The sequence below is a fragment of the Mytilus galloprovincialis genome, chromosome 3 (assembly GCF_965363235.1).
Source record: "Mytilus galloprovincialis chromosome 3, xbMytGall1.hap1.1, whole genome shotgun sequence".
Taxonomy (NCBI): Eukaryota; Metazoa; Mollusca; class Bivalvia; order Mytilida; family Mytilidae; genus Mytilus; species Mytilus galloprovincialis.
The window spans coordinates 58,414,507-58,438,264 of NC_134840.1; the positions used below are offsets into that span (position 1 = coordinate 58,414,507).

The following is a 23,758-nucleotide window of genomic DNA, read 5'->3' on the forward strand; positions in this document are numbered from 1 at the left end:
TTCAAGGCCCAGCCTTGTATGTTTCTTTTAATTTCCATTACTCAGAGCTCTTGTCATCAGATGATTTGTCATTTTTACCAGAATCTGATGGTTTTGTACCAACCATTCTTCTCTCTGCAGCTTTTCTGGGATCATATATTGCACGTTCAGGCCTCTCCTACAATGCAAATGTTGAGTGGTTTATATTACAATAAAATATTTCTGTAACCTGATTATTCTGAAACTTAATGATAATACAAAACATAAATAAACACTCATTCAACTTTTGAGAGTTGAATAACTTTCTTTAAAGCAAAAAATCTTCCTACTCAACTATGAAATGTATGTTCTATCTTATTTCATTTTCATTCATTAAATATAATAGCACTCCTATATTTTCCCATAAGTATCTTACTAGATTGTTTTAAGTTTCAGAGACCAGACTTAGACTTGCTTTTGCTGTCAGTAGTGCGACTGCTGTTAGTAGTGCAACTGGCAGCAGCAACAATTTGTTTATGATAAGGTTAGTTTTATGGGAACAACTTATACAAAATTAATGATATTAATTAATGGTATGCAGTTGTATAAAAGCATATACAGTACATATTGATTTTAACAAAATGTAGGTGGGCTTATTATTTTTAAATTGTAAATAAATAAGCAAAGCCTATTGCCCCTTGATAACTTTGCATCACCTGCATGATTGTTTGTATTTCCACTACTTACATTTTACTAATTGATCATTTAAGTCAAAGAATCAAAACTGAAGTTTGGAAACAAAATTTTTATTGGCAACTGAAATTTTTATCAGCATAACTTCCAGTTACAAGAAAGGTTTTCAATCAACCAACCAACCAATAGCATTTATAATACCTTTCTTTTCTTCTTTTTATCATCATCAAAGCTATCTGAAGATTTTAATTTGTTCTCCCCGTTACTACTATCTTTCTCCTTTGATTGCTCACTTTTCTTTTCCTTTTCAGCATCATTTTTAGAACCATCTTTTTTCACTGCCTTTTCTTTTACATCGCTAGCTTTTTTGTCCAATGATTTTTCTGAGGATTTAGTATCACCCTTTAAAAAAACAATTTATAGATTTCAATTGTTAAACATGAATACAATATCTTTAAGCTTTAAACAGGGAACAATAGTTTTTTAGTATTTGATTATGAATGTATCAACATTTGAGTGTATAAAATAATTATGCTATGAGAATTTTTATGTTACTTGGATACATTATTTTACATTAGCAGTTTCCTTGAAAATCAAATATTACAGACAAAATAGCGTCTGGGACACTTAATCCACAGTTTCTAAAAAGATGTTGAGTACCACATTTCACGGCATTTGTAAATTTGGAAACTGGCAGAATGACAATTTAAGATATGTTGTGATCATTGATATAACAAAAATCGTAACATCTAAGACATTCTCAAGTTGAATGAAACCTCTAATCTGGCTTATTTCTATACAAAAATGCAACAACCAAAGTAATAATTGTTAAAATGTTCCAATTTGATAGACCTGACCAATAGTTATTATATTATTTGTTAAGTTATTCAACAGGAACCTCAAATATGGCTATTTTCTTTTTTATTCAGGACATAACAACAGTGAAACAGCTAAAACAAAACTTTAAATGCATAATTTGATAAAGATGTACCCAGGGATCTCCATGGATGAAAATTGAACCATGGAGGAACTTTCACCATTACAAACCGTATCTACGCTGTACAGTGTAGCGCGATCGGAAGTATTTTATTCCTCCATACAAGGAATGGTGAACATGCTAATTCATTGCTTATTTAAATTATATTCTATTTTAATTTTCATTATAGAATTAGAAGTATCAATATTTTCATTTATTGCCGTTTTTAACCATTCAAATGCCAAGTCTTCATGGTCCCCCTTAGTCGAGAATGACCAAAAGCTGTCATGAAGGTCCCCATGTAGATTTCTTGTATTTTTGGTAATTGTTATGGGGGTTAAAAATCATATGATGTGGAGCTTATTTTTCATGGACACTGTCAAATTCAGAACCCATTACCGGTATGGCTGATTTGCAGCAACAACAAAATGATTTGTACGGGTTATGTTAAAGGTTAAAGAGATTTGTAAAGCAAACGTTGACAAAAGAAAAGGTTTTTAATGACTTTATCTGGCAAATTGATGCTGTGCAACATGCATCTTTCGAGTCTGAATAGAAACCGGAAACGCGGATGTATCAATTTGATTGTAATATACGAAATGAATTCGGAATTATGATACGATATTTTTTTTACAGGAAATATTTAAGTTTTTATTTTTAAACTTTTAAAGTAATTCTAAATTATCGTTACAGCAGTACTCGAGTTATTTGCGATGAAATAATATTTACTGTTTTGCGTTTTGTACTTCTTAAGAAAAGGGGGATGCTGATTGCGTAAGTCAAAATAAAGCACGTGTTCGACTTGTTAAACTGTTTTCTTTGTAACTGGATTATTAATTTATTTATTTAACCTAAATTATCATAATCATTTGCTGAAACTTAGTTGATTAATTCGACAAATGGATCGTCTATCCTCAGATAGTATTCTCCTGTCTGGTTTGTTGATCTACCTGTATACAAGCTCAGGTACAAGTGATTAGCAATCTTAATCCGGATATCCCTCAGGCGTTAGAACTGTATTGATTATAACATAAAAAGCCGAAGGGTTATGCAATTACATGCATTTGATTATATTGATAAAAAAAATGGCGTCGGGCTACAAAAAACGATGAAGTTTTGAACGATGGCGGAAGACAATTTAACGATGGTGCAAGACAATTTAACGATGGTGCAAGTCATTTAACGATGGCGCAAGACATTAGAACGATGGTGGGGCGCCATCAGTAAACAGGCCATGGAGATCCCTGTGTACCTGCTCTTTTATATGTGACAAAGTGTTTTTAATGTATACTATAACAACTTGTATCTAATATTTACAAATGAAAAAGTATTATTACATAGTGTATCTAATATCTAATTTTTACATTACAGTGAGTTGCTTATAGGTGTTACTGTAAAACTTTACCTATAGCTCAACCTGTTTTTAAAATTGACAACACAATAGGGACATTTAAATTAACCAGTTGGTATTGTTAGATTTAAATCTACCTTGATGCTACCTGTAAAGATTTTTATTCACCTAACCAAAAGTTTCAGCATGCTTTTTTCCTGAACTTTTTCTTACCTAGGATTATTCTATTAAAAAATTGATAGGGAAGAAAATAGTTTTGGTTTTCATTGTTTTAAATCCCTGATATATATAATTTATCTATTTTTTACCTAAAATTCTAAATCAGTAAAAGATTAAATTAAATATGTATTACTATGTTTGAAAATTAAACTGTTTTTACACACTAAATGCTTTTTTAAAATTCTAACCCTTATATATAGTATTGTCCAGCTGCCAGTGAAACAAGAAATAGTTGTTCAGGTGTTTACAGTTTAAATTTTCAGATGGATATGTTGTTCATTTCTTCACATGTCCCTTCAAGATTCTCATTTTGGATTATTATTTGCAATGTTTGAAATCTTTTGGTGTCATTGTGCATACAATATTGGATTTATTTTATTTGAATTCACTTCTCAAGATTTTTTATAGCAATTTTGCTTCTTAAAATGTGATGTGTTTTTTTCAAGATTTTATTGTCATGAAGGACATCAAGGAGGAAATAATTCATTCAAACTGTTTTGTGGGGCTTACATATGATGTTGTACATGTAAAATTCGAAAATAAGTTTGGAGTATACCTTGCTGTGTTTTTTTCTTTGAAATCTATTATAATATTAGTGGGACTTTTGTGCATAAAATGCTGTGTTTGCTCAAGGAAATTCAAATTTTCATACGATGGGATTTAGTTATGTTAAAGATTAAAAAATTTCAAAACTGGAATTCAAGTAGGAGATATAGTGTGAGTTCATCCAACATGTTTCTGTGGCTTTAAATGTGATTTTAAAAACATTCATTATTAATTTGGGATCTATTACAAACTTAACATGATTTACCATTTAAATGGGATCTTGGAAATGAAATAAAATGTTGAATTAATGCAGTGGATATAGTCTAATCTAGTGATAAAGTGAAAAATGAAAGTAAAATATTCTAAAATATTCCTAACGTGGGGAAATGTTTTAAGTGAATGTGAAATTGGAAATAGTCATTATAAAAATCTGGATCAAATATTGTTTGATTTGGAAATTTATAATAGGAAATAAAATGTTTACTGTGGATATAGAAAAATCAAGTGATATATAGTAAAAATATAAATAAAATATTACAAAATATTTGTAAAGTGAGGATAACTGTTTGGAATATAGTAATGGAAATGATAAAAAAAATTTACAAGATTCTGAATTATGTATAGATTCTGCACCTGTTAAATTAGGATGTATATCATGGGAAGTTAATCAGAATTTATACTATGGATTTAGAAAAAAATCTAGTGAAGTAGTGAAAAATGAATAAAATTGGGAATTATTTAAAAACTTTGGAATTCTGGATGAGATGTCAAATATCAGTGTAAAAAAATAAATAAAATTGTTTATTCAAATATGATTTTGATGTTTCATAAAGTGAGTGAAATATTACGACTGGATTATTTAGGGTATTAAACACTGCTAGTAGTGGCTATGCAAACATTAAGATGAAATGTAGTGCATTTTAGGCCATGCAATTTTAAATAAACTGCAAGAAAATAACACATATGATATAGTCATTCTTGTTTGGCTTGATAACTCCTAATATTTTGAATGACAGTAAAATAAAAATCTCTCAATAGAATAATCCTAGGTAAGACAAAGTTCAGGAAAAAAGCATGCTGAAACTCTGGGTTAGGTGAATAAAATTTTTTACAGGTAGCATCAAGGTAGATTTAAATCTAACAATACCAACTGGTCAATTTAAATGTCCCTATTGTATTGTCAATTTTAAAAACAGGTTGAGCTATAGGCAAAATTTTACAGTAACACCTATAAGCAACTCACTGTAAAAGTATTATTACATAGTGTATCTAATATTTACAAATGAAAAAGTTTTATTACATGGTGTATCTAATTTTTACATTAAAAGTATCATTGCATAGTGGATCTAATATTTACTATGAAATAAAATTATTACATAGTTTACCTTATATATACTATGGCAAAGTAAATTTAATATTACTACCTCAAACAAGAATGTGTCCATAGTACATGGATGCCCCACTCCCACTATCATTTTCCATGTTCAGTGGACCGTGAAATTGGGGTAAAAACTTTAATTTGGCATTAAAAAATAGAAAGATCATATCATGGGGAACATGTGTACTAAGTTTCAAGTTGATTGGACTTCAACTTCATCAAAAACTACCTTGACCAAAAACTTTAACCTAAAGCAAGACAAACGGACGGACAGACGGACGAACTGATGGACAAACGAACGGGGCATAAAAAATAATTTTATATTAATTATGACAAAGTATATTGAATACAAACTATGACATAGCATATTTACTTTGGATGTCTCTTTCTCTGAACTTGATGAAAATTCTTTTCTTGAGGATGATGGTCTTCTAAAAACAAAAAAACAATTTAATAAAATTGAAAGGAAAGTCATAAATACTAAGTTGTTAAGATACATGTATTTTATTTCGTTTGAAATAGGGTTTTTCCCGTTTGCTATTTGTAGTAATTATTTATAGATGGGAACTAGTATAGCTAGTTCGGATACTAGTTTTGTAAACAGTATGTACTATTTATTAATTTGATGTTAGGTGCATAAGGCACGAGGAAAGTTTTGGTGGTTTTTACAGGTGGGGTTTAATGGTACTATATAAAGTTTGGCATTTAAATGTATAAGTATCGAAGGTGCTACGTCGAATTGAAGTTCGTCACATTGGAATATATGCAGTTGTTGCTATGTTTATTGTACGTACAGGCATGGGAGGTATTAGCCGAGGAAAAAGAAACGATTCGAAAGAGGAACAATGTTATATGTCATGTATTTACATATTGTTTCAATCAAAGAAATATGTACAATAAAGTAAAATAAAATATTGTATCGCAAGAAAAATAAAATGTTACTGCGAGCAACTAATCCTATATCTGTGTTTGTCTTGTTGATAGCCTATTGAATTTAGAGATTAAATACTTTAAAATTTGGACGAGCAGGGTGAGGGAGAATTTAATGAAACTCTTGAATATATACATATTTCAATCTGCTTTTTTTTTGGAAATGGTATCAGAACCTTGAAAATACATGATTTTTTTTTTTAATGTTTATAGTTCAGAATGACTAAAATTAATTGTGAAATTTCTGTAAACTGAAATAAGCATTGATGGTATTATTTACTTTTCTGTACTTGTTTCTTGTCTTCTTCTTTCATCTCTACTTGGTCCTGCATAGGATCTTGGCCTTTCCTCTCTGTAGCTAAAAATATGAAAAGAAACATGATGCATTTCTGCTAAGATATTTCTGTTGCTGCTATTGAAAGTATTATAATACCAATTTGGAAAATATAGTCGGACAATATAATGTGATGTAAAGTTTGAATAAACATTGGAATATGTACAAAATGTTAAAGATTTTATTGGAAACAAAAAGAACCTAACTGGATGTTTCAGCGACAAAAAACCCTTAAAATATTTGCAATTAATTAATTTATGAAAAGAACCAATACTTTTACAATACAATTCTTTATCCAGACAAAATGTAGAAGGTCTTCAGCAACAAACACAATTTTCACCTTACAGCAAGATTAATATAACAAAAGGCATTGACTTGAGCTGTGTTCTTTAACATTAAGTTTGTTTGTTGGTAGCTTTATTTACTATCTATTTCAGAAATATTGGTTTATCTATAAAATTATCAACATTTACTCTGAATTCACTACACACAGAATGCTACTTTTGATATTTATTGCTTAAAATTCCATCTATTTACAAATACATATTCAAATAAATTTCTTTAGACAGTTTCAATTAAATTAATTTTTAATTAAAGTTCAGAATGGTTTCACTTATGAATGCCAATGAAGTATACTCTTTGAAATTCAAATCAGAAATAACAAGTGAAACTGCGAGCTACTGCTCACTGATGATACCCCCGTCGCAAGTGGATAATATCAATAGTGTAAAAATATGCAAGTGTTCGGTAAACAGGAAGTTGTCGAGTGATGAATCTGAAAACACATCACACGGTATAGCTGACTTATAAAAATCCTGAAACCAAATTTTAGAAATCCTTGTATTGTAGTTCCTGAGAAAAATGTGACGAAAATTTTTAACTTGGTTATCATGTGTAAAATCATACACATGTTCGGTAAACAGGAAGTAGTCGAGTGATGAATCTGAAAACGCATCACACGGTATAGCTGACTTATATAAATCCTGAAACCAAATTTCAGAAATCCTTGTATTGTAGTTCCTGAGAAAAATGTGACGAAAATTTTCAACTTGGCTATCATGTGTAAAATCAGACAAGTGTTCGGTAAACAGGAAGTTGTCAAGTGATGAATCTGAAAACGCATCACACGGTATGGCTGACATATATAAATGTTGATACCAAATTACAGAAAGGGTGGATGTGTAGTTCCTGAGAAAAATGTGACGAAAGTTTCATGGGACGGACTGACTGACGGATTGATGGACGGACGGACTGACGGACGGACTGACAGACAGAGGTAAAACAGTATACCCCCTTTTTTAAAGCGGGGGTATAATGACAGACAGAGGTAAAACAGTATACCCCCCCTTTTTTAAAGCGGGGGTATAATTATACATGTTATGAGTAAAAACAAGTACATACGTAAACAAAGGGCTATTTCAAAGCAACACAAACAGAAAGTAAAAGCAAAGAAGACCATATATGTTAAAAAGAAGTATTTTAGTAAACATCAATGCTGCTTCATTAAACTTGTAGTCCTTCATTCCTAGTCATTTTGTCTTCTTAATTTCAAAATGATTACACAATGCATTTTTTTTAATCATTTTGGTAATACACAAAAGTATAAGATATATCAGTGTAAGTATCAAAATAAAAAGTTATAAAATCCAACACCAACAAGATTCCATTACAAGGAAATCTAATTAATGTTAGTGTGTTTTCTTAGTCTAATATTGCTTGTATATATGTATAGGATTGATAACCTTAACATGAGTGAAACATGCATCAACCTACCCTCTATCTCTGTAATCCCACTCCCTGTCTCTGTCCCAGTCTCGTCCTGACCTTGGACGACCTTGTGAAGATCGAGAGTCCTTGGATGATCTTGGTCTATCATATTTATCATATTTATCATCCTTTGATCCTCTCGAGTCTTTTCTTTCTGGTGCATCATCCCACTTTCCACTTCTACCTTTGTCTTCCTGCTTAGGTTCCTTCCCTTTACCAGACTCTGTTCCCTTCTTTTCATCTAATTTTGACTTATCTTCTGATTTCTCCTCTTTTGAAGATTTAGGTTTCTGATCTAGAAGTGCAGCAGCTATTTTGTTACTTTTTTCTCTTTTTTCTTTCTCTCTTCTCTCCTTTTCCCTGTTTTCTTTGGAGAATCTAAGGTTTTCCCTTTCTTTCTTGCTACTCTCACTAAATTTATCTTCTTTTGGCTTGACATCTTTTGCTCCATCTTTCACTTTCTCCTTTGTGCTATCTTTATCTAATTTTTTGTCATCATCTTTTTCGGGCTTTTTGAGAACCTGCTAAGAAAATATCATATTCTGTGTAATTCAAACATGTTTTTTTATTATCAAATAATAGCATTTAAAAAAAAAAAAGATTATCTCCCTGTAATTTATTAATATGAATAAAAGACCATTTCTGTCACTGCCAAGATAATTAAAAGCTGTGCCATGAGCGCATGATACACCCGTTATATTTTCAAAGAATAAAGTTCAATTACTTCTCAATGTCATATTAGAAATTTATGAAAATCAAAAGGGAGCTTACATCGATAGATATAAACAATTCACCAAAGTTTCATGAAAATTGGTGAAAACTTTTTTGAGTTATTTTCCAAAACTAGAACATCCTTTCTTTTTTTATGAATAAAACCCCATAACAAAGAAATGTAAAATTTAAAATTCATAAAAATGAAATGTCAGGAGAAAAAAGTCATTCCCCAAAATTTCTTGCAAGTTGGTAAAAGCATTCTTGAGGTATTTTTTGAAAACTGGGAACACCCCTTTTTTTAAATGAATAAAACCCCATAACTTGCAAACGTAACATCTAAAATTTGTAAAAAATGGAAGGGAGCTCACGACAATAGATATAAACAATTCAACAAAGATTTATGCAAATTGGGTTAAAGCATTATTTCTTTAATGTCTGACATGCTGATGACAAACAGACAGACATTGGTATAACATAATCCTGTAATCAGGCGTATAAAAATTAAGATGAAGGATATAAGCATAAATTACAATACTCAAGATCAAACAATCAAAAGATGAAACAATATTAACAGGAGGCTCAAAAGACCCTGATTGACATGCTGGTCAAAGGAGTAGGTTCAGTAAGACACCTTTTTGGCCCCAAAATATAGCAGAAATTGTAAAAATGTAAAATTTAGTTATTTATTGGAAAGTAGAATGCTTCTGCTACATAAATATGGGCAGTTTTTGACAATTAAATGCACATACATCAGGTACTAGCATCATTAAGTCATGCTAAATTACTGAAATCTTCACAATTTAGCATTTTAGTTAAATTTTAGACGGTTTCCGTCTTAAATGAAAGTGGCAGCATTTGTGTTCATTCTTTTAATATTGAAATGTAAATTGTATTTGATGATAATACATAAGGTATATAAAGGTCGAGGATGAACACAGTTGCGGCCACTTTCATTTTTGACAAAAACCATCTGAAAAGTGACATTTTTGGGCATATTTGATAGATTTTTCATATTTAAGATAGAATCAAAGCGTTTTTAATGAGTACATCAGTTAAAATCTTTCACATAAACTAATTGAATCAACTGAAATAGACACTTAAGTGCTTAAAAAGTGTATAAAATCTTCCGTCAGATGAACTTGAAATTTGAGGCCAAAATCCACCCTTACCGGACCTACTCCTTTGCTGCTTATAGTTACCAATCTGTTATAGTTTTTAGATGATATGCAAATTGTATGAAAAAAATATATTGAATTGCTGATCATTTTCACTGTTTACAGTTTCAAGTCTTTTTGTAATGTTGACTTATTTGTAGATCTCAAACAAAACAAAAAACTTCATAAAAATTATCTTTCGAGGGCAATAACTCCTGGGTACCATTGACAAATTCAGCCATGTTGTCTTATTTTGTTTTTTTTTAACATTTTTTCTAATTAGGGCTATTCTATTAAAATGTATATAGGAGGGTAGGAAGGTAGTTTTAAAATATGTCTTCAAATGAAAAGAGACAACTTATCATTGTTAATCAGAACATTTATATATGTTCAAACAACAAACATTAAATCAGACATAAAGCATATTTCATAAAAAAAAATTAAAACTTATATTTGATCTACAACTAACTTTTGGTTGCTCATCTTGAGATTTCTCTTTCCTTTCAGATTCCCTTTCACGATCCTTTTCCCTCTGTCTTTCTTTGTCCTTGTATCTCTCTCTATCTCGTTCTTTTTCCCTTGTAAATCTTTCTTGTTCCTTTTCTCTTCTTCTCCTTCTGTCGTCTTCTCTTATTTTCCTTCTTTCCAATTCTTTTTTCTTCCTTTCATCTCTTTGTTTCTGTATAAATATTGTGTTTTTTAAAGTAAAAAATAAGTTATTTATCATGATGGCTTCAAACAAAGAAACTAAACATGCTTCATTTCAAAGTTCAATTCATGTTATTCAGCAAACATAAAGGTAACAGCATACTGAAAATATACTATATGATGTCAAATTGTCAATCTTGATACCAAATATGCCGAAACTGGGATTTTATGTTGCAAATACAAATAATATAAATCCTATACAGATGTAGATAACTTTTCATAGGATATCATCATATAGTTGTTTTATCGTAAAACAGTATCTAAAGATATGTAGCCACTATTGAAACTATGTAGGACTCTAAATTTGAGGAATATAAAGTGTAACCAGTTTATTTACGGGTACTCTTTCTTCTTGGTGTGAAGTTCTTATAGTTGATTGCATTTAACAATATTATTAGTGATTAAGATTATAACACAATGTTGACTGCTGTACCTCTATTTTTGACATTTTTACATATCATGTCTGTTGGTTTTTTTTTCGCGCATCGTTGTCAATAAAATGGAATTTGATACCACTGTCATACAAGTGAGGTTTTTAGCTAGCTATAAAACCAGGTTCAATCTACCATCTTCTGCATAAGAAAATGCCTGTACCAAGACAGCAATATGATAGTTGCTATCCATTCACTTGATGTGTTTGTACTTTTGAATTTGCCATTTGATTAGGGACTCTCCGTTTTGAATTTTCCACGGCCTTCAGTATTTTTGTGATTTTACTTTTTAGTACAATTTAATCAGATTTACTGTGGATTCAGTTAACCATGCTGAATAAAACCAAATCATGTATGATTCACATTCCATCACAATACAGACCTGTATAATCAGTTTTTTCTCCTCCCTTTTCTTTCTGATATAGTCAATCAATGGTGTAGAAACTTTCATAGACTTTTTGGCTAAAAAAAGTAAATAAAAAAAAAAATTTTGAACGTTTTACAACTCTTCATATACTTGATACCTTGGAAATAGATATCATCTCAAAAGGACTTGTCCCATTCTGTATGTGCCTGTCCCAAGTCAAGTACCACTAATTCAGTTGTCGTCATTTGTTGCTGTTTATCATATTTGTTGTTCATTCATTTGTTTTGTACACAAATCAGGCTGATAGTTTTCTCTTTTGAATTGTTTTACATTTATCATTTCTAGCGGTAGATTGTGTGGTATGGGATTTTTCTCATTGTTGAAGGCCATATAGTGACTCTTAGTTGTTAAACTTTTAAGTCATTTGGTTTCTGGTTGAGAGTTGTTTCCTTGGCAATGAAACCACATCTTCTTATTTTTATATTTATGTCTTTAATAGTTGAAAAGTTGGTAATGAATAGTGACACACCTTTTGATGGTAATAAACATTTAAATCAAGTATTTTTATCCAACTGTATGTAGTATTCAATATATAGAATTGATACAATTTACTACTGTAACATTGATTTTCTGGTTATTTAATTTTAATTAAATTGTAATGTTTCACCTTTAAAATTTGAGTGACAATTATTCTGATAGTGGGAATAAACAACAAAACTCCAATTGATGAATATAGACCTTTGTTGGAACCCTTTAGCAAAAGATAACGCACCTTATGATAGTGGTGAACACTGCCACCAAGTATCAGCAGTAAACTTCTGGGTAACTACAGATATAGAGTGAACAAAATTTATAAATGTGCATCTTAGATGGCAAACAAGATGGTGGCTGATCTTTAGCATGGGTTTCACTACCAAGGTCAAGAGGTGTAAAGTGTGAAACAAAACTAGTGACTATCCTATCTTACCTTTCATATCTTTCTCTTTTAGTTCAAGTTCCTCCAGGTAAGCCTCTATTGTCTGTGTTTCCTCTGCCTCTTCATTTTGTAAATATTCCAAAAACTTCACATAATCTGGATCTGTAGCAATAAAATACATGAATTTAAAAATCAATGGAAAAAGGATACTAGAGTTAAACAGATTATATATAGTCTTTCAAGAAAATTTTAAGCTTCATCTAATCACAGAGCTCTCCTTCACCCTTCAAAGAGATTGCAGTTGAATATTTCCTCATTTTGAGAACCATAGATAACTATTCATGAATCATCTAGACACAAAACACATATTTACATTTAGACTTTCGACTGAAATTTCATATCCATCACTGCAGTGGTATTAAAAAGGAGAACAGCATTACTGTATTTATGTATTTATCTTGGTTTTAGGAAGTACACCACTAATTAATGGCCCCATTGCTTTCTATGTTAAATTCCTCAATTTCGAGTGGTCACAGCTCTTTTATCTTAAGTTCAAATAAAGTGACAATCATTACATGTCAAAGCAACACCTTCTGGTGTCCTGTACTGAAAAAATCAACATACCTTACATTGCATATAAGAAAGAACTGGTGCCCGGAACTTCGGATGTACCAAAACAGGTACGTCCGATCTGACAAAAAGGCAAAATGTACCCTCCTTTTTAAATTTCATGCCATTTTTTTATTATTCAAATTTGTCAGTCAAAAATTGTTCTACAATGATCACCAGTCAAGCAGCTTTCATTTGATACCAAAATTAATAAAATACTCTAAATATTTTGAAAGTTATATCCATGCGTAGGAACTATTTTGTGTTAAATATGTACTACTTTCTGGTATGTGCTTTCTGGCCGGGCCTGAATTAGTGGTGTTACATCTAAAGTTATCATTACTGTTAACTAATAAAAAGCAATATGACTTTAAGCTGCAGTAAATTGATGTTAATCATGTTAGTATAAGTCCAAGCAAGTTATGCTTTAACAAAAGCCATTAAAGGAGAAAGCCTAAGATCTCAGAAAACAAGTCCACCCAAGAATCCATCACTTGCCTGTGTCCAGATCTTGAATCTTATCATTTCTTAGTCTATATTTATATCTTAATGTTGTTTATTCCTTTTGCCAGTTCTTGATAGTCAGTTAAATGGTTTCACAACTTGTTTAGACTCTGTGAGGTTATAGCTTGAAATAATGTCATGTACTGTATGTAGTTAGCTGAAGACTTTATATATAAACAAGAATGTGTCCAAAGTACACGGATGCCCCACTCGCACTATCATTTTCCATGTTCAATGGACCGTGAAAATGGGTAAAAAATATAATTAGGCATTAAAATTAAAAAGATCATATCATAGGGAACATTTGTACTAAGTTTCAAGTTGATTGGACTTCAACTTCATCAAAAACTACCTTGACCAAAAACTTTAACCTGAAACTCGCACTTTCATTTTCTATGTTCAGTGGACCGTGAAATAGGGGTCAAAAGTTTAATTTGTCTTTAAAATTAGAAAGATCATATCATAAGGAACATATGTACTAAGTTTCAAGTTGATTGGACTTCAGCTTCATCAAAAACTACCTTGACCAAAAACTTTAACCTGAAACTCGCACTTTCATTTTCTATGTTCAGTGGACCAGGAAATAGGGGTCAAAAGTTTAATTTGTCTTTAAAATTAGAAAGATCATATCATAAGGAACAAATGTACTAAGTTTCAAGTTGATTGGACTTCAGCTTCATCAAAAACTACCTTGACCAAAAACTTTAACCTGAAACTCGCACTTTCATTTTTTCTATGTTCAGTGGACCGTGAAATAGGGGTCAAAAGTTTAATTTGTCTTTAAAATTAGAAAGATCATATCATAAGGAACATATGTACTAAGTTTCAAGTTGATTGGACTTCAGCTTCATCAAAAACTACCTTGACCAAAAACTTTAACCTGAAGCGGGACAGACGGACGGACGGACGGACAGACGGACGAACGAACGGACGCACAGACCAGAAAACATAATGCCCCTCTACTATCGTAGGTGGGGCATAAAAAGAAGATGTGGTATGATTGCCAATGAGACAACTATCCACAAAAGACCAAAATGACACAGACATTAACAACTATAGGTCACCGTACAGCCTTCCACAATGAGCAAAGCCCATACCGCATAGTCAGAAAAGACCCCGATATGACAATGTAAAATAATTCAAACCAGAAAACTAACGGCCTTATTTGTATAAAAAAAATGAACGAAAAACAAATATGTAACACATAAACAAAGGACAACCACTGAATTACAGGCTCATAACTTGGGACAGGCACATACATAAATAATGTGGTTATGTTAAACATGTTAGCGGGATCCCAACCCTCCCACTAACCTGGGACAGTGGTATAACAGTACAACATAAGAACGAACTATAAAAATCAGTTGAAAAAGGCTTAACTTATCAGATGGACAAAAATACAAGCAGACTTGGGGTAATTGTAATCATTAATCAGCTGTAATTGATTACAATTTTTCAAGTAATCATTGTAATCATTAATCAGCCAAAAATCTGATTACATGTAATTTAATTTAATCAATTACTTTTCAAAATACCCTGTAATCCTGATTACTTTTTGATTACATTCTGATTACAATGATTTTTTTTAGCTGTGTTAATGTTCAAGAAGTAAACCTTTTTGTCATCCTTATTTAATAAATATTAAACATGTTAAGATAGTTTGGTTTACTTTATAAAGCATGTTTATAATTTGTATACTTCAGTGAAAAATAAACTGTTACAGTTTTGAAAAGTCGTCATTATTCTAAGAAGAGACATTATTCTAAGAAGAGACATATAAATACAATCATATGTCTTTGGCCTTAGTTAAAGATATTGTACCATATATTGACAATATTAAGATGTGCATATATATATTTGATAATGATAGTCTAGTAATACTTCTCATTAATCCTGAATAATTATTATCTTTTGTTAATATTTTGATTTTTGTCAACTTTGAATTGACAGGTAGATAACCAATTAAGGTGTGTTTTTATTGCAATTACCAACTGAGTATAGCTGTAGGACGATATATATGATCATGATGATAAAAGATAAATGAGACATTCAAAATTTCTCTAATTAACACAAACTAGATCAAAACTTGGAAAAAATCTTGTTTAAAGTAAGCAAATTGTTTATGTATTTGGACTGGACATGTAAAATGCAATGAATTTTAGTACTTGCATTTTGTTTACAATTAAGTTAAACAATTCTATAAAAATTGTACATAGATTTTTACTGGTAACTTTAGGCCGAGAAAAAAAAGATCGATGTTTCCGGTAACCCGACCGACCCTGTTTTTTAGCCCCCGACCCTAACTTTTTTTATTGGATCTTCAAAAAAAAAAAAAAAAAAATTGTATCAACCGACCCCGTTTTTGACACAGGCTTCTGATAGATGACATAATATTTTTTCTCTCTTGCTTCTACTTGCATAGAAACCAGTAAAACATTTTATTAATGTCAAAAGGTATTCCAAATAGGTTAAAATCCAAGAAATTTGCACAGCAGGTGCTTCGAAAACATTGCAAATGGCACACTTCCGGTTTTTGAAACTAATTACGGATCCGGACTTGGAAAAACCATGATAATTTTCCGGATTTCATTTACGATGTCAAAAAAAAAAAAAAAAAAAAAAAAAAAAAATTCCGACCTACCGACCCTATTTTTCAAAATGATGTTACCGGAAACACATATCTTTTTTTTTTAGGCCTTATATCATCCATATTTTAACTTCCATAAAGTGCACCTTGAAACACATATAAAGTCTGGAAGAGGTAAGAAGACAAACAGCAAACTCTTCATAAAGCTTTATTCAATTGAAGTCAAAATAATTCAGAGATCAATCATGATGAAGTGTAATGGGTCAAACCAGTGGCACAATGTTCATGTATGTAGTGAACTTTTGTGGTTTATTAAATAAATGAGGTTTAACGTTATCATTTTATAATATATCAAACCTAATCCATAACCCTTTCCTCCATAATGACGCCTTTTGACGCCACCCCCTTTACTCCATAATGACGCCTTTTGACGCCTGTGTAGTACCTCAGTTGAAATGCTTCGACTCCAAAATGTCTGCATCAGACTCAAGAAAAATTGTATCCCCTATGAAAAGGAGATTCATGAGAATATCTGACTTGAATTTCATTGATGAAATATTCGTTTTCACAATGCATTAACACTTTAAACCTTATGATTTTTTTTACTGAAAAAATTCCTATGCGAATCAAGTATGTTAAAAAAAAAAATTCTATGGAGGAAAGGGTTAATGCTATAGTTATATTAGACTTTTATTCATTCACATCATTCAAAATGGTTTTTTTTTAATTCATTGTAATCAGATGTAATCATGATTACTTTGCCAATGTAATCATTAATTTAATCAGAAACTTTCAAAAATGATGTAATCGTTAATTTAATTTAATCGTACAAATGACAAAGTAATTGTAATTTAATCAATTACATTGAAAGTAATCGGACCCATCTCTGAATACAAGTGGACGTGGCCGGGTACTTGTACATCCTGACAACAAAAAGACACTAGGAACAGATCTGAGAGTACTCGCAGTTATCTGAAAGCTAGTTCAAAGCCACTAACAACTAATAAATCTAGATGATCCATAGGGCGCAGCATTATACGACCGCAGAGGTCGAACCCTGAACAGTTGGGGCAAGTATGGACACAACATTTAAGCTTGATACAGCTCTGAATTTGGATTGCGATTAAATAGTTGACACAATATAGGTTTCTGACACAGAATGAATGTGGTCTAAGAACTTAAGCTTAAAAACTTAAAAATTTTAAATTGGACATTTTACCTATTATGGTCCAATATCCAAATTCAGCATATCATAGAACCCCAAGAATTCAATTTTTTATGAAATCAAATAATGTTCAATTTTAGACCCTCAATGTGGACCAAATTTGATAACCGGGCCCAAATATAAAAAATCTAAATACATGGTTAGATTCAGCATATTGAAGAACCCCATTGTTCAATTTTTGTTGAAATCAAACAAAGTTTAATTTTGGACCCTGATTTGGACCAACTTGAAAACTGGGCCCATAATCAAAAATCTAAGCACATGTTTAGATTCAGCATATCAAAGAACCCTAAGAATTCTATTTTTGTTAAAATCAAACTAAATTTAATTTTGGACTCTTTGGACCTTAATGTAGACCAATTTGAAAACAGGACCAAAAATTAAGAATCTAAATACACGGTTAGATATGGCATATCAAAGAACCCCAATAATTCATTTTTTGATGAAATCAAGCAAAGTTTAATTTTGGCCCCTTTTGGCTCCTAATTACTAAACTGTTGGGACTAAAACTCCCAAAATCAATCCCAACCTTCCTTTAGTGGTCATAAACCTTGCTTTAAAATTTCATAGATTTCTATTTACTTATACTAAAGTTATTGTGCAAATACCATGAAAAATGCTTATTTGGGACCTTTTTTTGGCCCCCAATTCCGAAACTGTTGGGACCAAAACTCACAAAATCAATCCCAACCTTCCTTTTGTGGTCATAAACCTTGTGTTAAAATTCCATAGATTTCTGTTTACTTATACTAAAGTTATTGTGCAAAAACAAAGAAAAATGCTTATATGGCCCCTTATTCCTAAACTGTTGGGACTAAAACTCCAAAAATCAATCCCAAATTACCTTTTATGGTCATAAACCTTGTGTTTAAATTTCATAGATTTCTATTTACTTATACTAAAGTTAAAAGGTGAAAACTAAATGTCTTCAGACGATGACGACGATGCCAATGTCATACCAATATACGACCAAAACTCAAGATTTTCAATGTTTGCGGTCGTATAAAAATCATGCATCTAAGACTAAACTATCCATCCGTACACATCCAACATCCAATGGATTTAAATTTTAAGTTGAAAGGACTTCAACTTCATCAAAAACTACCTTGACCAAACACTTAAACCTGAAGTGGGACAGACCGACAAACGGACGAACAGACCAGAAAACAAAATGCCCATAAATGGGACATAAAAATAGCCGGTATTTCCATGAGTAGCCCTACCTTGTTCAATGCTTCCCATTTTAACATCAACTTTCTTTGGTTTTCTCCTGGGTACTTTCTGGTATGGAGCAAGCTCAACAATAGCAGAATATTCATTACCTGTAAAACGTGAATACAAATAATACATATCTATGCTTGTTAAGTAGGATTCTATTCCAGCATGTTAATAGGGGGCTCACAGTATAAATTAAAATAATGTGGACACAATATTTTTGATCTTTTTAATGCATATCAGTACTAGGCAAAATGTAATTATAGGAATGTTACTGTTTTTAAATCTTGGAAACTGTATGAATTATACAAAACAAGTCATAATTCTAATTAAACATGCTAATCAAAAAACATAGTTATCTTATTGGCAATCATATCACATCTCATATTTTAAAATAGGGTCACCGATAATTATATCTTGAAAGGGATTAGCAATGAATCTTTCTCACATTCAAGGGTGATAACTATGTGACTAATACTGAATGTTACATACATTTTTGCAAATTAAATTATAATATTGACCAAATTTATGTCTTAAAATTCCACAAACCTTTTCCATCCACAAACACATAGCCATCAAATTGGTCTCTGAAGTTGTAAACATCTTCATAACTCTGGAAGTTAATGTATGCTCTTGTGAAGGCATTCTGGCCAAGGCTAAAAATGTATTACATTTATTTTATATATATATACTGTAATAGGTCAATTTAATTCATATTTTACAAAGAACAACATAAATTAATGTCTAAACAACAATGTTCTTTTATAAATATTTTCACAGAACAGTAGAATTAGTGAAACTGAAAGTTTGAGTTATATCCGCACTTTAAATCAGAACTGTACTGTGGAGTCATCAAAAGTTGTTTTATACCATTTTTTCATGAATTTCATGGCTAAAACATATATATACATGACGTATATGTATAGGATAACCACAAATTCAGATGATAACAATGTACAAATTTTTCATAGGCATGTATACAAACCAGGGCTTCCAAAACGGTCATATATTCCGGTCATTTGTATAATGTCTGGTAAAAGTCCAGATAGGCAAAGCATGAAACGGTCATCTGATTTTTAGTTTTCAAGCCTTTTTCGGTCGTTTTAACATAATTCACGATCTTCTTTGACCCAACCTTTTGCCTTTAACATCCACACATTTCCAGTCATAAAAGTGAGATGATGATTAATTACTATCAAAACAACCCCTACTTCAATACTTTCTAATTTTAATCAAGGCTAATTAGTTGTTGGACAGCTGAAATCTACCTGTTCAGGTGACAGGTAAACTATTTTCAGTACAGGACATCGTATGAATTGATCGGTCTATTTACAATTATTTTTTTACATTTCAGCGGTTTATATTTAATTGATTTAGTTCAAAAGATTAAAATTATAAGAAATTAGTTTATCAAAATGATTTGATGCAAAATTTAAGAAGGTTTTAAATGAAAAATCATCTGAACTAAGTTGTATGAACTAGAACATGTGTGTGCATGTGCACAGGTGGGAAATTTAATTATGCATCCAACATTTCTTCAAAAATGCTAAAATTATCATTGATACCTGTATCTAACGTTCATTTCAAGTATTTTGTTGAAGAAATAACATGGAAAGAGCTTCTTCACTCAGTCGTTCTTTGTAAACTTACATGGATTTTACGTATCCGTTTATGGTCCATGTTTTACCATTGTCAAGTCAACATCCAGTTTGAAGAAAATGTGATTTTAACTTAAAAACGAAAGTAAAGTTTTTGACAATGTCATTTTGCACAAATAAAGAGTCTAAGGCAGATATTAGCATGCTGATGTGCACATTTGGAATGATGCAATGCCAATTTAACAGTTTACATCCGAACATCAAATTCATATCAAAGTAAAGTTTAAAATCGTTCTTTTTTTAATCTAATGACATCATTAGAATGGCCATCTGATTACCATAATTGCCTGTTGTGACTAAGTCTCAAGGGATTAAAATCGGGATCAGATGTAAAATGTTCGGCTGGCTCAAATATTTTTTGGAAGCCCTGATACAAACTTTGGCAAAACCATGAAAATAAAACTTTTCCTCAATCCATGAAAATAAATGAATCCACATGTTACGTATTTACTAATCAAAATTTGACTAAATAAAATCTAAATAGAAAGTTCTAAGAAAAATAACATTTTGCAGTGTCTATGTAGTTTTTTTTCATTAACAACAACAGGATTTTATTTTCATTCATGATTGTATGCTTAAATGTGTTACCTCATATCAGCTCTAACAAAATAGAATTCATGGCTAGGCAAGGGAGACAACTGCTCAAGCAGTGTTTCTGGTGTTAAACTTGGTGGTAATCTTCTTATTAAAACCTGAAATACAAAAATAAGAACTTAGAGCAAATTCAATATAAAAGTCAACTATCTAACATTATTTGTTGAATTATTGTTATAACATATATTATTATTATCAAGTACATTTGTACATATAGAATTAAGCAACTAGTAGGTTAAAAGTTAACGCAACATAACCCTGGACACAAATATTATTGTAACATTTATAATTAATCGCAAAACCCAACCTAGCATTCCATCTATTAGTGTCCAATGAAACAGAAACTTTTTAATTACTGTTAAGTTTTAATGAACGTAATTGTAGCCAGTGCCTTAAATGAACTTCAGAAGGTATCGCCCTGATTAAATGTTTCCCCTAGGTTCTATCCCCTGGGTTCCTTCTTTCTACTTTTTAGTATAAAAGAAAAAAATTAATTACAAGGGTATTAAATTTTAATAAACCTATTCAGATATTTATATGGTATAAACTCTTGAAGTTCATGAAAATACATGGAAATATTTTAAGATGGACATAGGAAAAATTATATTGACATTGAACTTTTTTTTTAACAAGTTGAAATTTTGACATTCCAAATCTTAAAATCTCTGTGAGTAATCAATAGTTTACACTTATTGTGATTATTTCCTGGGTTTATTATTTTATTCCTGATACGATGACATTAAATCATAAAACCAGAGGCGGGTATGTGTAACAGTTTATTTCTTCCTCTGTGATATTTTATCTCTGGGATAATTTTTCCCAGTAATTGTTTTCAGAGATATAATATTTCACAGGTAGATTTTTTCCAGAGGAGTGAAAATCTATCTGTGTTATGTGGATAGTATGTTCCAGTATATATTATCCGTTCAATATTTCACAGAAGCTTGTGAAATAGACTCCTATTAACTACTATGTAAGTTACTTGCAATCAATATATTCCTGACTATAATTATAAATGTTTCAAAAAGATAGAACAAATTTGCATAATTTATCAATCAAAGGGTGGTAATTAGGAGCAATTTTTATTTTAAAGATATGAATATTATATTCCCGAATCTAATTCATAGTGATATTTTTCCTTGAATCTTATTCTAATTCTAATATTCATTTATATTAAAAGATTTGAAAATATGGTTTGATAAGACAGATAATATTTCACAGGTAAAAATACTATCCAGCTGTTGAAATTGCGTAATTTGTTCCAATATATTGTTATGATTCATCTGATTTCCATATTATCAACAACTACATCTTTGTCCCCAGACAAAACTATTAATATAGTTAAAAATATCATCATACTCAAATTCTTCCATAATATACTGTTTACAGTAGTAACACAACTATATTTCTACCTTTACTTTTTAATTTATATTTGTACTGAGATATGAAAACAACTCACTTTTACCTGTATATCACTTAATCTTATATACATGTATATGTATAAAATTAATCATGATATTATTTCACAATTATGAACTTTGAAATTACTTCTAGTTTTCTTTTATATGTTTCATGATAATTGTCTTTTTAAAAGAATGATGTACCCAGATAGAATTTCACGGCAAAGGAAAAAATATCCCAAGGAAATATTTTCCTCCTACTGTGACATTCCTTCCACCGGATCATATATCACCCGGATATAATTTTGCTTTACACTTGTGTAGCCTATGAAGACAAATTTGACTACATGTCCCTGCATGCAGTTTTGCAGAGACACAGCCATTCTAAAATGAAAGTACTTCAGATCAAGAATTTGTATTCAGTGGTGGATCCAGTGAAAAGGGGGGGGGGGGGTTCCGGGAGTTGGACCCCCTTTTTTTGGACGATCAATGTATTTGAATGGGAGGATGTAGTTGGCACCCCCCCTCTTTATCCTGGGTTGGGAACCCCCCTTTTTTTTAAATGGCTGGATCCGCCCCTGGTATTGTACAAATCCTTGTTCAGATTAATGTGTATGTTAATGTATGTAGTTTCTAGTTCAGGTAGAAAGTATTAAAACATTTTGAAAGGCTACCACATTATTAACCATATGGTCCAGAAATTACTACCATGTCAGTCATACAGTCTATAATTTTAACATTTCAAAACAAAAAATTAACATGATTAACATAACAAAACATTCTTCAGTTCTTGGATATTCACTTTTGTTGGGGGACTTTCTTTTTCTCTTTTTCTTTCCGATGATTTTTTTTCTTGGTCATCCAAAGCCATGTTGTATCTTCTATCACTGCAACATGTTCGTTGTGTCGAACAAACCACTAGTATGCTTAAAAGGAATAAAACAGTTTTGGTAAAAAAAAAATGATAAACGGATTCTTATTTGTCAATGTTAATAACACGCTTGAAATAGTAGGTCTAGATCCAACTAACGCTTGCATTGGTCTGGTCAAGGTCAAAATTTGTTGTCTGTTGAAGAAGTGAAATGTGGTGGGAAACTATACCATCAGCTGTCATAGTTTGGGCGGCTTTGTTTGCCCCTTGTGTCATTGGATATGGTTCAAATTACTTGAGAAAAAATGGAAAAGTATGTTGGCTTGATCTTAAGTCTTCTTTTCAATCTCATGCCTGTTGATGGGGAAGCAAGTCATTTCGTACCTCTGCCATTTCGTACCCAAATCTGCCATTTCGTACCCAACATTTACCATTTGATACCCACGATATTATCCATTTTGTACCTACAATATTATCCATTTCGTACCCAACATTTACCATTTGTTCCATTGTTTACCTTAGCACGAGATTACTCTGACGTCCAACGGGCGTTTGCCAGACAAGCTGGGGCCGTGGGACGTCAGAGCTTGTCCCATATCAAAAAGTGGATATTTGCCCACCCTAAATATATGCGCTGCTTTGTCGCTTCTGAT

The 23,758-nt window shown here is 31.2% G+C and overlaps 1 protein-coding gene across 2 annotated transcripts; it reads right to left on the reverse strand.

Annotated features, from left to right (window-relative positions):
* LOC143068444 (uncharacterized) lies at positions 1-23,237 on the reverse strand. 2 transcript variants are annotated; one of them, XM_076242523.1, is made up of 12 exons: positions 23,037-23,237; positions 20,829-20,932; positions 19,132-19,238; positions 18,591-18,689; positions 12,494-12,604; positions 11,542-11,621; positions 10,490-10,699; positions 8,159-8,673; positions 6,332-6,409; positions 5,495-5,552; positions 853-1,053; positions 1-157 (listed from the first exon to the last, which is right to left on the reverse strand). In XM_076242523.1, the coding sequence occupies exons 1-12, from the start codon at positions 23,103-23,105 to the stop codon at positions 38-40; spliced, it is 1,752 nt and encodes a 583-aa protein (XP_076098638.1). In that variant the 5' UTR covers positions 23,106-23,237; the 3' UTR covers positions 1-37. The 2 variants fall into 2 exon arrangements, with proteins under 2 accessions (XP_076098638.1, XP_076098636.1); XM_076242521.1 differs by having other exon boundaries at positions 8,159-8,676.
* Between the last annotated feature and the right edge of the window lie 521 nt (positions 23,238-23,758).